This window comes from Vanessa cardui, chromosome 28 (assembly GCF_905220365.1).
Source record: "Vanessa cardui chromosome 28, ilVanCard2.1, whole genome shotgun sequence".
Classification (NCBI taxonomy): domain Eukaryota; kingdom Metazoa; phylum Arthropoda; class Insecta; order Lepidoptera; family Nymphalidae; genus Vanessa; species Vanessa cardui.
Window position 1 is genome coordinate 15,937 of NC_061150.1, and position 18,321 is coordinate 34,257.

Sequence of the window (18,321 nt, forward strand, 5' to 3'; positions counted from 1 at the left end):
CATTAGCACACATTTCACTCTAAACCAAACAGAATACAATTAATTCCGATTCGTGTAATGTTATACGATGACGCTGTGATGCGGCGAGCGCGTCGCTGGTGCTAAATCTGTTTCATTTTCGCTTTTCAGACGAACTGTTCCTCGGTGGCGACAGTTTGACCACTTACCGCGTCTTATGACTAACAAGTAATATCAGGACACATTTAATAATTAATCAAATATTGCATTCCATAATATTGACTCTGAAACCTTAGCGCTTGTGTCCGAAAGGTTACTATACAATTAGTGAGTTTATGATTGATAGCACATCTCGAGAATGAAGCGATTGCATCCTGACTGTTTCTATTCATATTCGATATATATGTGTTTCATTAGTTTGACAAAATAAAAAAGACCCACTGAATTTCTTTCGCCGGTTCTTCTCAGGGCTTTTTCTTTACCGAACAGGTGGTAGTGTTAAATTTGATTATCAATAAGTAAGTGTAATGCTTCTGTATTGAATAAAGAAATTTGAGTTTGATCATTATGGACCCTGTGGGGCACAAACACAATATAAGTCTAACTATGTCGTTTCATGGTATTTTTCAATACATGTGTAGCGTGTTCGTATTTATCGTAGAGTAGGTCCGCGTCACGGCTAATTAGGAGACAAGATGAATTAAATATTAAGTTTAATTTACTCTAATTAGTTACACTAATGAATATATCATTCCGACTGAATAATTTAGACATGCCCTTAATGAAGACCTTTGTCGTCTCACCAGATGCCGTCTCTAAACAAGTACCGCGCTGACGGCACATCTCGGCTGTAAATCTTCTATAACTCAGACTTTTCTAGAGGTTTGTTTCTAGATATATATTTTTTAATATTGGACAACAAAAGTACTAAAGCATTTATGATGATCAGAAGTAACGACAGTAGCACAAACAACCAGACCGAAGACAACATAGAAAATTAATGAACTGTTTATATCGACTCGGCCGGGAATCGAACCCGGAACCTCGGGGTGGCGTACCCATGAAAACCGGTGTACACACAATTCGACCACGGAGATAGTCATATCTGCAAGCGACATCGACTTTTGCCAAGCGTTCCCATAGTTAGTCTTTGAGTTTTTGATCGCAGGCGAAATGTTTAATAAAGTGAACCATAAGTGTCCCACGTACCATATGGTGGTGAGGCGTCGCGTGGTGCAGGTGCGGCGACTCGGCGGACGGGCCCGCGCCCGCGCCCGGGCTCACGCGCATTTCTGTGAAACGACAAATATTTTTTGAAGACAACACTACAACACATTTTATACAAGTAGAAATTTTATCAAGTAATTGTGAATATAACAAATTATTATCTATAGTTCTTATATAAAACTACCAGATATAGAGTAGGATATAACTTTTTATAGAGATAAAAGTGTAACTACTGCATTTCTAGTTGGTTTTTCTCGGTACAACTTTATATTCAATTGTTTCAATTCAAGATTTGGTTGAAAAAGTAATATCTTGATTATGATTGATTAAAATGAACTTTATCAAATTCGCTAAGTTGTCGTGACAATTAATTTAATAAAAATGAACTGTCACGACAACTGAGCACTCCGCTGACGAATAGATCGATTCAATCAATCATTAGTGTTCTCTACGTTTCCAACATTGCCTCTTACCTAACTTAAATTAAAATAAGTACTTATATTAAGTATAATCAACTTTGCGACTTGTTCCTCCGTACAAGTGGGTTATTAAAAGTAGTTCTTATTTTAAATGCGAGAGTTTGGGTCGATTAACGTTCATTACTCAATCGCGCCGGAACGGCTGAACGGATCTGAATGAAATTTGGCAGAGAGATAGGTATAGGTCTCCCCCCGTGCCGTGTGCAAGCGGGTGAACAAGCGGGCGACAAAGGTGCGACTCCAAAAAAAGTAAAAGAAAATCTAGAGACCGACTCCAGAAGCAAATTTTAATAATATAAGGAAATAATGAATTGTTACTCGATGACGACTCAAGTTCATCCGCTCGGCCGTGACTCAGCGGGCCCCGCACTCGCGCATCCGCGGCTGCGGGAGCAACTTTCCCTCTTGCGCAACGCGGCGCCCGCGCAGCCGCTGCCGGCTGGCGGTTTCGCACCGAATCGCTCCACTTACACTAATACTGACGACTCGCTGTTTCGCTGACTATTTCTCTTTTTTAAATAAATTTTATCTTATTTTGAGTTTTGTTTGTTAGCACAAACAAAACTCAAAATAAGATAGCAAAGCGGACGAGCAAATGAGCCACTTGATTGTAAGTGACAAAACAATATTTGTCGGTTTAGGGAACAACTTCACCGTGTTGGTTGTATGTCACCGCGTGCGCGCATCAAAAAATTCAGTCACTTGGTAGGAGGGGGTGGTGGTGATTGCCTCAATCAGCAACACCAAGTATTTTTGCAATCCCGTTTAAAGTGTGAGTGACAGAGTGTACACAGCCAGAGGAAACAGCATCACACAAGATCAGCGACGCATTGGCAACGTTAGAAGGGGAGGGGTTAAAATGCCTTACGGTACAAATGCACCGATTTGTGACGTTGAGATCAGGTGACCTATTTGCCTGCCGTCCTGCCCATTTAATAATCAAATTGATTTCAGTAATTTACACATCAATCATTGCAATATAACGTGCGATCGCGTCTGCGCAGATTGTATCAGCGACACGAAGCATCGCATGCGGAGCGCCGCCGCTGATATAATTTATACTGAAAAAACACGCGTCTGTCACATGGCCTCGCACGCCGAGTGCTCCATGGTAACTTTCTTGCACTTGGCTAATTAGAAATCCAAATCCACTGCCCAGAACTAGCGAAGACAACTGAAACGTGATACTAGATGATGATGATGATGGCCCAGTGGCTAGAACGCGTGCATCTTATCCGATGAATCCGAATTTTCATTCGCTTAATTTGTGTTTATAATTAATCTTGAGCTCGGCGGCGAAGGAAAACATCGTGAGGAAACCTGCATGGGGCTAATTTCAACGTAATTCTGCCTGTCAACGAAAACGCATTGAAGCAGCGTGGTGGAATATGCTAAGAAACCTTCTGTTTAAAAAGGGAGAGGAGGAGACTTAGCCCAGCAGTGGGAAATTGACAGCCTGTTGTTGTTGTTGATATAGAAGATTCGCAATGTGCCCTCCGCCTTAGCGTCTTTGAATCGTGTTCTCATTACGAGATGAATGAACACACAGCCGAGCTACCAGATCTTAATGTGATGACGGTTTCGACTGCCCCGGCGAACTTGTGGGTCCTTTACACGAATCCAGATTCCGAGGTCACTGGGTTGAAACTCCGGTCCAATTATTCAAAATTTGAACGGTCGCATCAGTTCGAAAGATGACAATGTTAATATTCTGACGCTTTCCTTGTCCGCCGGCATGTCAGGCTGGTTGTTTTGCGTCACCGATGGGCCTGACTAACTCACTGGTTCTTGCTCCAGTTGAATTCCGTTAAATATAATAATTCGCTAACTGAAAGTATAAACGACTAGTCTAACGGCCGCGACTTCACTCGCGATTGAGGGTTCGACATTGCCCTTCGTCCCTTTCTGAGCCCCTCATAACTTTATTCAAATGAAGTAAGGTCGGATGTGTATTTGTGACGTGAAAACTGACATGCCAACTCGCGTCATATTAATTACACAAGTTTCGATTGGTAATATTTACATTACTTAAGATTTAGTAACTTGCCTCTTACATCAATCTTTTAAATCGCTTCATAACAAATTACATCAAAATCGGTTCATCGGGTTATCCGTGAAAGCGCAACAAAACAGACAGACGAAATAACTTCCCATTTATAATATTACTATTGACTTATTGTTTGTGTCGCTTGAATCCCTATTATCATTTCCGTTATATTGCGTTCGAGTTCGACATCGAGTATCGAGTGAGTTCTCGCTACGAGTGCTGCAGTGGGTACCTGCTCGGCGGCGCTCGGAGGGGCCCGCGGCGCGGCGCTCGGCGCGACGCGACCCGCCCGCTCCTCCGCCTGGGTGAAACACGAGAACCTCCATTACACAATCACAGCATACTAAATGTATCTATTATTTATTTATATTAACTCTTTAGACTGTAAACTCTTTAAAGGAGATATAGAAAAATAAAATACTTTTCTTCTAAATGTTCTTAAATTTACGTAATAATACTCTAATGTACATAATACTAAAGCAGTTAATTTTACAATCGGGGTTAAGGGGTGGGGTGGTTCCCGACTCGTAATTACTGCCGGGCTAATTGTCGTTCATCCGCACGCCCAGCAAGTAATCTGTTAATTGTACTTAATCGACACACCTAATTGTTGGATAAGAGGAACTACTGCGTTTCCTTTCAAATCCTCTCGATAGGATCTACTTCAAGAGGCTCGTAGGAAACTCCTTGATTGACAATTTCAATTATTTATCATTATATTACACTTAAGACTAGTTCTCCCGCGTGTGAGAAATTTATTCTATATTCTTCTGCAGAGATCAAGCTATTTCGAGACCAAATTATATCAAAATTGTTTAAGACAGTGTCTCAGACATGGTGTTTCTTTCACATTGGCACAGCATTGAATCCAAATCCAACCATTCCTCCGAACCGAAATAGACAAAACCCAGTCTGTGGTAAAAACAGTGGTACTAGTCAGAGCTTGAATCTGCGGCGGTCTTAAAAGGAGACTGCCCATTGCACTCGTCAAACGTGTCTTACAATGGCCGCGCTACGGGTGCGACCGTGACAGTTCCGGTCGCGGTCACTAAGACGTATCAGCAGCGCATCCCCCGCGCGTCTCGGCTCTACGTTTAGTGACCGTGTCATATCACTACGGTTCCGGTACTCGCAAATATAAAAAAAATAGCACAGTTAATTTCTCAAGACAATTGTAAGAATTTTTCCTAGCTACTATATGTTCAGTTGACCTGGCAGAAATCGACACGTACACAAAGCGTTATATTCTTTCGAACTGTCCTTCTCTTACTTTTACTCCATCTCTTTCTATTATATACTATAATTTTTGTTATTGTCTTAATTAGCAAAAGCTATTTCGTTCTGAGTACCTCACAACATCTCTCTTTATTGACATATTACGATCAACGAGTAAAAAGAGGTTGGGTTCGAAAATTACCAGAGTATTATATTTAAACAAACGATTAACTAATTAGTTTCTTACTTGCGGGTTCTATTACATTCAGCATATCAAATCAAACAGTTAACATTTTTTTTTAAATCATGAGGCATATTTAGAATGTCGTTTATAAAAACTTAAAAGTACACAAAGGGCGTCGTAATCCCTACGAGCGTGCGAGCCCTACAACGCTGCCGGCGCGCCGACCCGCGGACTGATAAGGGCCTATTTCTGTACGGCCGCGTTACCGCGCGCTGCGACAGTACGGTCGAGTTTATCTGCCTCGCGCCCCGCACAGATACGGCATCACTGCGTTGACGAATTCACAGTAAATGTATTCAAGAAAAGGTGTGTGCACATTGTGTCAGTGCGAAAGTTAATTTTAGCCTTTCACATCTAAACTGCTGAACCGGTCGTCAACGTCATGGAGATTTGCACAGCGACACGTTGGACAAAATTTCACATTGGTGCTTAATAAGCCTCTAAGCGGATATGCCCGAACGGGCGTTAATCAAAGCTCCACTACAAAACTTAACCAATAATGACAATTTAAATTTACATAAAATATTTACCACGATAGGGGCTTGGGTCAGACTGAATAAGGAGACTCAAATCTTTTTTAAAATAATTAGAAACTAGTATATGTATCGCCTGATGGGAAATGGTCACCATCGCTATTAGTGTACATCACCAATTCGCCGACTGCCTCGAAATTGCCATGTTGCATCCCTTATACCTTTAGTAACAACGGCTCACTCACTCTTTAAGGCAGAACACAACAATAATAGGTATTACTGCTTAGAGGCTGAATATATGATGAGGAAGTGTCTTCCCAAATTTGGTAGGTGATAATCAACCCAAACAGGCTTACCACGGAGTAAAACCTATCTATCTATCAATAATCGCGGGCTCGTCGGTGAAGAAATTCATCGTGAGGAAATCTGCATGGCATCTGATGTGATTTATTTTGAAAAAGCTGTCGCGTTTATGTAATGTGAACTCAAAACCCTTTTTCAAATGAACTAATTAGTGTTTAATCTAAACGAGCATTCGTCAGCGGCGACGCGATAGGCGAGCAGCGAGCGATAAGCTGGAGGAGACTATTGCTGCGTTCCGGTCGAATGTTAAGTGAGCCAGTGTAATTGCTGGCACGTGGGACATTTTACAGTCGCTCAGATCGTCGTTTTTAGCCGAGGTGATGGTGAAAGTGATTATAACGCGTACATCTTAGCCCATGATTGCGTGTTCAAACCCAGGCAAGCACCAATGAATATTCATGTGCCTAATTTATGTTTATAATTCATCTCGTGCTCGTCAGTGAAGGAAAACATTGTAAGGAAACCTGCATGTGTTTAAACCATAATTTCATCGAAATTCTGCCATATGTGTACAACACCAACCGGCATTGGAACAGCGTGGTGGAATATGTTCCAAACCATTTCCTCAAAGGGAGAGGAGGCCTGAAAGGTAGAGGGAGCAGTAGGAAATTTACAGGCTATCTGTTGTTGTTGTATTGGACATTTTAGACCCCGAAGGCGAACTGATGTATGACATCAGTTAACAGTTTTACACAACAATTATCTATTCTCGAGTGAACGTGACTTACGGCCCGTAATCCTAATAGCTCGCCTGCTTTGTATTACCACATTTTAGTTAAGACACAACGAAACTGAAGCATTACTATAGTGTATGTTACAAAATCAAAACATACTCAATAAGGCTACCATATACGCACAACACAAAGCACACTCAAAATCGTAATACAAACCACTTGTAACTCTCTGGGAATAGACCAAACACTCTTTATATTCTTATGTCCATTATCACAACACCGAAAATTTTGAGTTTCTATTAAAGCAAAATAAAATTTACTCAAAAAATACAATTGTTATAAGGAGGTCCTTTTTATATCCGGTTGGCTCCGCTACTTTACTTTATCGAACTTATTAACACTGTGCCGTAATGTGCTCGACATGTGCTGTCATGTGCATGTTAATGTAACTTGAAGGACCTCCTCATAAAAAATATATTTTTGAGCAAATTTATTTTTTCAAGCGGCACGTCATAGCACATACTGGGCACATTTCAGTACAATTTTTTTAATAGAAATCCAAAAATTGCGGTGTCATCATAATGGACATTATATTCTCACTATTCAACGCACACACACAAAAGAGGAACACAGCGACCAACTGCTGTTTTAAATTGTAACACACTTAACATTTCCTTGAGTTACGTACGTAACAACAATGCAAGTAATTAACAAAGGATCTAAGTCACCCGGAGGTGAATCTCGTGTGCGATACCGGTTCATTAACATTGGACAGCCTTCGTCGTTTCCGCGTTTCAGGTAAAACTCGAAATCTTCATAACCCAAAACTTTAATAAACTGATATTTATGTATTCAACTTTATAAGATTTCAGACTAATGATGGATAAGCAGTACTGTATTTACAACTCGGTAGCGATAGATGGCGCTGATTGGAAATGTCACTTTACTGAATCGCGCTGGCCAGATATGTCCTACTAGGCACAATAAATAAATGTCACAATAAGAATTATTTTCATAGTTCTGATAGTATTGTTGAAGAATTTTATCACAGGAAGTGACAACATCACATAGTAAAACCAAAATAGATGTAATATCTTATAGATCTTAATTTAGTTTATTTTTATCTTATGTATGCTATGAGTGACATAATCACGAAGCGATATAACTCTATCTAAATAACAGGAAAAATATATTGACGAGAACTTAGTAATTCAGAACTTACACAGACTCCAAAAATGATAAATAGCCTCAGTTTATAGGCAAAACGAATAGTTTTTTGAATATGCCATGGATCTCTGACCCCATCGTAACGAAACACATGGACGTAAATTGAGACTCGGGTGTGACGCGGGCGTGTAAGTTATGGCGCCGCAGTCGCGGGGACCAGCTAGTTATATATGTGCGAACACACAAACTCTATTTCACTTTGCGTCACAAGTGAAACACGACTTCTACAACGACCCGCGACGCGCGTACATGTCGGCGCCGAGTGGTTTCGCTTTAAATTAAAGTCACACGCCTGTGCGCTGCCTGTGCTTCTCACCCAGTAATTGCTACGAAAGTCAAAATGAGCTGCGTTCAAACGCAATTATTTGATTACTACAGGATGATACTACCCTGTGTAGCTACCGCCGGCTCATGAATCTACTGAAAATACCGAACCACCGAGACACACAGTAGTTAATTTCTTTAGTGTAAATTTATAATCATTCAAAAAATCTTGTATTGATTCGTATACCTCATTTATCAAACAGATATTGTCATTTTATATCATGGCGTCTCCTTCTTTATTACTCTTCGCCATGGCACTAGAATACCACATAATATATCGAAAGCAAGCGCTACTCACCGACGCTCAGCCGCCTCTGCTCGTGGTGGTGGTGCGGGTGGCGCTTGGCCGGCGCGGGCGGCGGCGACTGCGCCACGCACGCCTCCTTCGGGCTGCCGGCGCTGCTGCCATCACTGTAACAAACGAAACATACATTATAGAGGCATTCGATACAGATACTCTTAAGAAGTTGCGAAAATATTATTGATATTTAAAATCCTAATCCTAATTACGTTTTTTACGGGATTATTCTTATTTACCCCTCCAACTAAGCTAAGCTTAAGATTGTACTAGGAGTGGGGACGACAATACCCCAAGGGGTAAGGGTGCTACGACTTGTGCATCGTGCGGTGCCCCGTAAAGTATAGGTTATCGAAGCTTAATTTAAGTAAAACAATGTTACACTGTGACTAGATCAACTATATTCATGAATTTATAAAAATATGAAATATGGTTTAATTTATACATAAGAGTGCTTATTCACTGAAATTACTAATCAACAAATTTCCTTGATAGACTATAAATATAATACGGACGATACTGTAAAAGAATCATGAAATATACAAGAGGCGGACTCGTCGCTGAGACAGCAATCTCTTCAAGGCACCCTTAGATAGACGAAAGAACGAGATGGCAAGTGAGGGGTACGCGAATACGAATAAACATAATCAACGTCATTTGCAAAGGCGAGGAGTCCTCGGCCAACCGCTCACCGGCCGCCGCGTCGCCAAACATCAAGCGAACCGAATTAGACACCAACGATTTGCACGACGCATATCATATTTTAGTTATACTTATAGTGTAGCTACGGGCGCTCCCTGTGCTAACGTCTGTGGGCGCTGACGAACACCATGGCGGCTCATTAGCCGGTTCACTTTCGTAACCTTCGCCGTACAACCTTCATTCTATGATTGCGTAAGGTGCCAGAACACTTAGAATTGACATTAACGTCTGCAAATCGCGTCTTGTGTGGTGATGTCTAAAACATCAAAGTGAGCGTTTATTTGTTCGTATGCGACAACACATCAAAAGCTCATCATGAGCTGATTGGGATTCCAAGAACTAGACAAAGCGATCATCATCAATATGGTGGTATCGTATCGTAAAAACATTCGATTATTCATCAGAAATCATAAAATCATTTCATCGCTATTAGATTCCTTTAGACTGAACTGTTGGCAGTAATCTATATATATAATATCCATTACCGAAGTTGCGGACTCCAACGAAACATACAAGAAATCGGCGTTAGCTTTGAACAGAGGGAAACAATCCATTAGGTGGCGCTGCAGATGTTCGCGCCGCAGCCTCCCGCGCGCCAAAGACAAGCCTCTTGACACAGTGCCAGATCGTCATTCAGGGAAATTAGCCGCTTTGGAGACAAGGCTAACTTAAACTGTACGATATAAGTCCGATACTAAACATATAATACTATATCAGTTAATTCATAACTGATAGTAAACCCTTGAAATGGAATGATCGACTTACAAAAGCCCTACATGAGCAAGTAACAGAAAGTAGTGTTTTGTTTCTTGCTTATGTAGGGACAATTCTTATATTCTAAACTACTATATAAAATACTCCAATAAAGTAGGTGGTGTGGTGTGACGTGTGATGGTAACGATGGAATAGATATTTAGTACACTAGCTGTTACCCGCTTGTTAATATATTTAGAAATTAACTTAAAATATTGCTTAGTTGTTTGGAACACTTTTATACAATTAAAAATGTTCTATGTCCTTTCTCAGGCTCTAGACTATTGTGTGTGTAATAAATTTCATTTAAATCAGTTCAATACTTTTGGCGTGAAAGCGAGACTGACTGACAGAGTTACTTTCGCATTTATAATACTAGTACTAGTCTGGATATGTGGGTATATAACACTGCCTACCCCTGAATCGCGCTGTACCGCAGGCGGCGACTAGTGTTATAATAAATAAATCGTATCCGTAATAGCCTCAGAGATGAGCACACTGCTTGACGAGCTAATTGTTAATTACGATCTCGTTCATACGTCGACATCCAGTATAAGACAGTGAAATAGTTCTTCTATTTTTCTTATTATAAAATATAGTCACGACTCCATACAGCAGTCTCGTGGTAGCCAGAAACCTAACAAGTCACCTCCACGTGTAACCACGCAGGGCTGCCCCCGACCTCATTCGCCTTAATTTGTCCTAATTCATAGCAACGGGACCGCCGAGTGTCAGGGCGCTCTAAAGCCGATTTAAAGACGTCACTTTATATCGAATCACTGCAAGTTGGTGATAAGCTGCGCAGCACGCCGGGAAGCCTACTCGTTCATCTCTGTATTCTAGGCAAGAGCCGCACTTTGTCTTACGTTTTTGAATGTAAGTGAACTCGTCATGAACACAACATTTTAGTTCCTATGATCAGTGGTATTAAGGACATTATTGCCGTGACGATGAATGACCTTGCCTTCCAAAGGTTGGCGGTCATTACACAATAGTCATTGTACATTCCAAAAGGCATCCCTATCCCTGAAAGGCAAACACTCTTCAAGGTTCTAAACTCTTGAGAAATCTCGAGTCGGCTCGTCCACTTCCGAAGCATAATAATTTCATAAGTTCACAAAGAGCGGCCCTAATCTCGTACAGTGAGAAGACAAAGGCGCGAGTCGGTCGGCGGTGACGTCACGCGTTGCGTCACCGCCGATCGGTGTGGTTGGGTAAGGTTGCCGTCGTCTCTCTATGGCTGCTGGCATTCGACCAAGTCAACTTAACATATTCAATATTATCCCCGTGATAAGTTGGAGAACGCTGAATCGGGGTCGCGTTCGGAATACGAAGCGAGCGAATCGCTTTACGGCGATGTTTCCAAACAATGGAGTGACTCATTGTTTTATTATTACTATTAAATTGGGGACTAACTTACATCCAGGGCAATCTTTTGCTAAGCGATAACCCCAACGACTCCACAACACGTATCGACAAATCCTTTGCTATTGCGCAAATCTAAAGCCAGGCTGTCTCGTTTTACGCAACAATACAGTTTTTTGTTTGCATTGTCGGTATAATTGCTGAGTGTGTTAGCGCTCACAACTACTACTACCAGTGATACCGGCGCACAGCTGTACTTCGCCGACCTTAAAACAAAGTAAACTAATGCCGGAGATTAAGGCTACGATAACTTTAATACGAAACCATCTACGGCAGCCATTCCTCGGCCATTAAGCGAGGGCCATGCCTCTGCATTATGAAATAAGACGCTTTGATTGCTTAGAATCAAAGTAAATATTCTCGTGAATATTTAAATGTGCTAGTACTGGCTGAACCTGCGGATGTACCCACAAGTTTACAAAACTCCAGTTATACCTTACAAAACATTTACACCCCTCGAGGGGTGAATAAAATAACCCATACCAAATTATATATAAATCGGTGCTACGATTGAAGTTAAGAGGTTAATATCGCATTTAAACAAAAGTGTAAATGTGAAGATATTTGCATACCATTTGGTTATTTGACACCAATAATCATATTTGGTCGATATTAAGATATCGACTTTCTAATGAAACCAAACGTATTTTTGAACCCACTAGGAATCGCTGATCCAAGTTCAGAGCTCGTGATGAGGAACCTCTACACAGTTCATAATTTTAAAAAATGCGCACTCTTAGCCACTTCATAAAGACCTGACTGTGAGCCCTCAGAATCCACGTGTCTACAGTTCAAATTAAAAAAATTATTGTTATTTGCACATAGCACTGAGATGTTCTCTTTTGATCATTCCCAAGGGAGACTGACTGCGCACGAGCTATTATTATATTGCACAAGTGTTTTGCGTTAACACAGACACGCATAGCAGGGCAATCAGACCGCATAGGAGAGTTCTGGACCAATCAAGGACTTACGTGACTACCGAGTGTAAACACTAACAGAGAGATGAGAGAGGGAGAGTGATCTGGGGCTCCGGGCACCCCTCAGAAGTGCGTGCGAAGTCGGCTGCCGATAGCCACTAGACAGGCGACGCAGTTACATGTATAACTACAGTACACTAAATATGATGCCCCCTTAAAGCACACAAACACAGAGGATTCAAATGAAAGAGGAAAGTGGACTCTACCAGTCAAATAGTCGTAACTCGTAACACCCAGCTCACATATGAAAACAAGAACAAAAATATAATTGTTTATATCTCGACAATAGAGGTTAGAGATTCATAAGTGTTCAATTACACCGGTCGCCGGTCGCATCGCGCCTGCGTCCTGTTCGGAGAGAGCGGAGCGTGACCCGCGGTGTCGCAACGCGGCCGCGCGGTGAAAGCACCGAGCGGACTTTGCGATTTTAATTCGGTCATCCTGTAATGAGCCGCTTTATCCTCTTGCGCCTTTCATATGATCCGTAATGTCACTAACGATAAGAACCAGCTTCGCTTTCGCTATTCAAATAAAAATATACTTTCTTAAAAAGCCCGTACCGCATCGCCCAGAAATTAAAGTAAAATTCTAAATTTACCAAAATCAAAATATATTTTATTCAAGTAGGCTTTTACAAGCACTTTTGTTCATTTAACAACTATATTAAGTAAAGCTACCACAGGTTCGGAAAGTAGATTCAGTAGTAACTCTTTTTCAATATTTAAACATACAGTCGTGTTAGTTAATTACAATTATATGCGTGTGTAACTTATCCTGCCCAAGCACATTGAGCGGTGCCTGCGGCCGGGCAGGGCACGTTAGTACTTAGCACTTTCCCAATTCAACGCCAGAGCCGCCGCATTAGCTCGCAGATAAGTTAATTCGTGTCGTATCAGCGAGCCCGCATCATATTGACTCTGTTGGCGAGGCGTATCGCGGAAACTGCTGGCGCGACCTCGTGCGACTGTCGACCTTGTGCGGATGGCCACAAGGTCGACCGTACGGTGGCAGCTCCTCGGCGCGATTGTTTTCGTCTCAAGTTTCGTATGCAAATTTACTGTCGAATACGCAGTATTTAGGGAGCTGCGTAGTAGTTAATTTCAACATCGTCAACAAAAATATTTTTAATATGTATTTTTTTACAATATTCCTTGTTGCTGTGGAGTTGCCCGGAACTTAACCTCGCGAAGTCAGGTAATGTTTATTACAAAACATATTCTCATAGAAACTTAATCAAGATTTAAGTATTCAACTCAGTGGGATAAGAGGTGGTTTTTCATTCACTTTAAAGTTTTGATTAAGACAACCTAACATTATGAGTCTGCTTATGTACCACACACCAATCTTGTATTCTACCGCTAAACAGCAATACTTAGTATAGTTGTGAGTGGATGAATGAGCAAGTGTAACTACTGGCACAAGGGACATAACATCTTAGTTACCTAGATTGTATGGGTGCTTTTGAAACGTCAAAATCCCCATCTATCCAACCATTTATCTACTTACTTATTCTCTAAATAAATATCTTAGTAAAACATGAAATGATAAGGCTTGTTACACAATACAAGACCATATAGCAACAAAATATACGGATAATAAGCTTTATATTACGGTGAAACATTACAGCTAACCCCACCAAGCTCCATTGAGTGTTGACTATGGCGGATGAATTACTGAACCGTGTACAACGAAGCCGAAAATCTTGCGACGCATTAGATTCTGTTCTGTATCTTACGCTTATCGCGAGATAAGGTTCGGTGGTGCTACGTTTTAAGCATTAGATGAAGAATGGATTGCCATAATTTATTTCACAATTCCATCCACACTTATATTTTCAGACTTCAAAGATCAAAGGTTCCTCTCGACGATTTAATAAAGCTTGGAGCGGAATACTTGAATGAAAATATTTTGATTTTGATATTTCTACGGAGACAAGACAGTTAATTCAACTGCTGGCCAAAAGTGTGATGTTTGCGAATGCGTTCCGGTGCTAGCTGAAGCGCTTTTACTTTTGCTGACTCACCCTTCAAACCTTAACATAGAGATATACATATTTGGGGGTAGCGTAGCTGATGAGTGCGTGGCGCCCACTCGAGCGAGCTAGCACAAGCCCTACGATTACCAAAAACATGTTTCGCAATCAAAGTCCACTGTTACATACCCATGAAGTAATGTGTAGGTTATTGTTACTTTTTGCGTCGCGTCTTTTTTTGACGATATTCACAAATTTCCGCCATCTTGTCGTGCTCTATCTTTTTCGAAATGGCTTCTAATTAATGTTTCTATTGTAATCACACGCAATAAGAAAGTCAGTGCGGGGGGTGCCATCATTTAACTCATGATTTGTTATTTTTTCGAGCTTCTCACAAAAAATTTCAAATACCTCATACTTCTATCAGCTTCTATAACCATCCCTCGCTTGCCTGCATCAACACGATGGGGAGATAAGGTCGACGAACCCGCGATTTGGGGTACAATTCTAATCAGCTGCAAACCGAACTGACCCCTATTGCAACGAGGGAGGGTTTAAAATTAACTTTAAAAGCTCTGAGAAAAAAACGCAGGCGACAATGAGCCTTGCCTCGTAAGCAATTAGGTAGAAAACTATTAGGCTTCGTAAAAAAATCATCGTTATTTGAAAAATCTACGGAATTCGAAGCGGGTACAAAAATCTTGACTTTCCTTTTTGAACATTAAGGTTTAATACATAAAGTCTATAATTACAAAACACAAATCGAGCTGTGAATTCATTACACCAAAGAGACAAACAAAAACATACCCTTTTTCGTTTGAATAAGAGCCAATTTACCGGATCACATTCACTTGGCTGTTGAAACGTGATAACGCCAAATGAACCGACCACAACCAATTTGTGTAGCGCTCTCTTTCACGCGCACGCTCACAGGCGCCCGCGGAAAGGGGACGGGATATAATCCCATCAAAGCTGATTCCGCAGACGAGCCGTTGTATTATGGATCTTATGGTCGAGCGTTAGAGTTACTTACCGCTCGACCCGAGTAACCCAAGCTTATCTGGTATAGGAAGGCTGTTCGCGTTTCCTGCTCGGGCCGAGTGGCAAAACATCGAGAAAGGCGAACTGTTTACCTACGAACAACTTCACCGTGTATTTTGGCCATGATTTAAGTTAAAGGTGTCGCTTGACCCGCAAACTCGGTCGCTTGAAATTAGAGTCTCAGCTTGATGGTACACTTTCCTACCTACACTATACATTCTACCATCGTTATTTACATCGCTGCGGTTTGGATGATGAGGACAGTGTAATTACAAAACAATTGATGTATCATCTAAACTCCCACGGTTGGTAGTGCATTGACATGATTAGTTATTCTCGCACTGTTTTTGACAGTTTCGAAGCAGAACGTCACAGTCATGATTCGTTGAAAGCAGCGCGGTACAGGTTAAATAGTCAGACAAATGTAGCAAATCTTAAAGGAGTAACATGTTCTATAGCGTCGACTGCAGAGATCTAAAGAGACAGGTCATGTCATACACGCAAAACTTGAATTTTTTGGGGCATTGCGATTATTTTTTCTTTAACTAATTTAATTACTATGACCCGGTTATTTAAGAAGGTAAACGACTCGTTCAAAACTTTTGATAAAAAAACGTTTTGAGTCTGATTCTTGAGCATTTATTTCTATAAAGAGACAGGTCAAAGGGAACAGTACAATTCACATCTCTTGCGCAGTTGGCAAGTGGAAGCCACTGTCATAAAAGTGCAAGTTATTAAAAAAATCTCCAAAACATTCAATTTTAGATTTTTAGCCACTAAAACAAAATTATTATTTATATAATCTCTAATCTATCTCTAGTCTAATCATAGATATTTTAATTTAATGGGTAGAAGGAACAAACGGTTTACCTGACAGTTAATCACTACAGCGTACAAACAATATTGACCATTTCTTCCATCACTAATGCACTAACAACCATGGAAACCTTGTCCCTTGAGTTACATTGGTTCACTCAGCCTTTAAAACGAAAAAAAACTATACTGAATACTGCCGTTTGACAGTAGAATATCCGATGAGAGGGTTGTGCCTAACCAGAAGAGTCTTCAGAAACCAGCCAAGTAATTTAGCCTACCTAGTGACTAGATTCATGCAGTGTGGCGCTATCATTAGAACATAAAAGCTAACTTCAGACATTGAAATAAAAACTGACAAATGTTACAGATGTAGTATGTTAGTCTTACATAACGGCTTCTACAATGAGTCCGATATTGCTCCATTGTGTGCGGCCCGCACGTGTCCGGGCGCGTGACGTCACAGCGGACGGAGCGTCACGCCGCTCGTCACCACCGTCGCTGGCACGGCTTCCCAAGCATTTGCTCATTGGAAGACTAAACGTCTTTTGTTTCGTTAAGGTACTTACACTGACTTTCTATATTTAGCGGATTGTTGGTCACTTGCGAAATGTTTTTTTGATTTAGGTAACAAACGAGCAGAGGAAAGTGACTATAGCCGCCCATGGACATCTACAACACTGGGGGCTTGCAGGTGCGTCGTGCCTATTAAGGAATGTGTACGTTCTTTCTAGGTTCCTAAATCATATCAGATAACCTCACCGGCGAAAGCTGGTTCTTGTCTTAAAAATCGTGCTATTGTTGGATTTTCGGACGCGTTAGCTAAATGTTTAATGAATTTAGTAGCCGTGGTTGTTTTAACTACAATGAAGGTCTCATTACACTCTTCGGTAATACTTGGACTCGAGTTGTGACGTAATAACACAAACTAAAAGCCCAAACTGTTATTTGTTAAGTTTGTTTGCAGTCTCGTGTGGTGAATCGTTTGCAGTTCCTACTGTATCTGTGAGACGGTAGTGAAAAGATAGGACGACATCGTTTAGGCAAATAAACAGCCCGTAAGCAGCCCGTAACAGTACACTGAAGACATGTTGACACTAAATATTTGGTCAAATGATATTCACCCCGAGCAAGTAAAGAGCCGCCTCAAATAATGTTCAAAATTTCAAGACGTAATGTGTGACGACTCTGAGAAGGACATGATACCATGGCCTCAAGTACGATACTGTACTAATTCACGAGAATTTGAGGTCGGTAACGGGAACACCTCTTCATCCCTGTAGAATTTCTAACGAGCCTTGAGCGGAGAGCAACACGCGCCGCAGTTGCGCTATATTTCCAACGGTCTGATGAAAACATCACGTAACCCGATCCGTAACCTCAGAGCACGATGTAACATTGAAACATAATCAATTACAATTAAATCACTATTTACGAAACTCAATTACAGCTGAAATAATTCCAAAGGTGTCAGGTGACTTAATTCGTAACTTCCATAGAATTGTAAGTTCGATAATGTGTTACGGCTGCACTCAGCACTTACATAACACGCCGCCGCACACCATGGAATATTTGTAACACACGCCACATACAACCAATGTAGTTATCTGCTCGTAAATAAACCATATGTGTCCGTATCCATAGATATATAACATAAATCAGAACAAACCGTGTGTCTGTACATTTAATATTATACAAGAAAACTAAAAAATTACTGCACGGATTTAAGGTAATCGGTTGTCAAATTAAGACTAAGCGTAGCTTGGAGACTAAAATATCTTTTTAAAGAGAAGTGCACAATAAAACCGAAATTCTCAAGCGGTCGAGATCACAGGTACGAAGTAGTTATAAATCACCCTTAAAAAAACCAAAACCCGACTACAAAACTCCACCCAGACGCGCTTGAACCGAGCGCCCTCCACTGGACGACAATTGTTACAAAATTGCCAAAATAATAACAGACCTGTTCCTCTTCCAGTCGTCTGTGATGTCTATTGATTCTAATAATAGATCATAGAGCTCTCTTCATCTTCTCATTAGTCTGCATTGACGTCATCGGAACAACTAAGAAGGGGTTCTATTCATTAAGGCTCCAGATGATTTCAG

General features: G+C 41.0%; 1 protein-coding gene across 1 annotated transcript in view; it reads right to left on the reverse strand.

Annotated features, from left to right (window-relative positions):
* LOC124541401 overlaps positions 1-18,321 on the reverse strand; it is a 67,387-nt gene that overhangs the window by 11,206 nt on the left and 37,860 nt on the right. The window contains exons 12-14 of the mRNA XM_047119252.1: positions 8,530-8,642; positions 3,944-4,012; positions 1,168-1,250 (exon numbers count right to left, since the gene is read on the reverse strand). Of these exons, the coding sequence (XP_046975208.1) occupies positions 1,168-1,250; positions 3,944-4,012; positions 8,530-8,642 (265 nt within the window). The remainder of the gene's footprint in view (positions 1-1,167; positions 1,251-3,943; positions 4,013-8,529; positions 8,643-18,321) is intronic.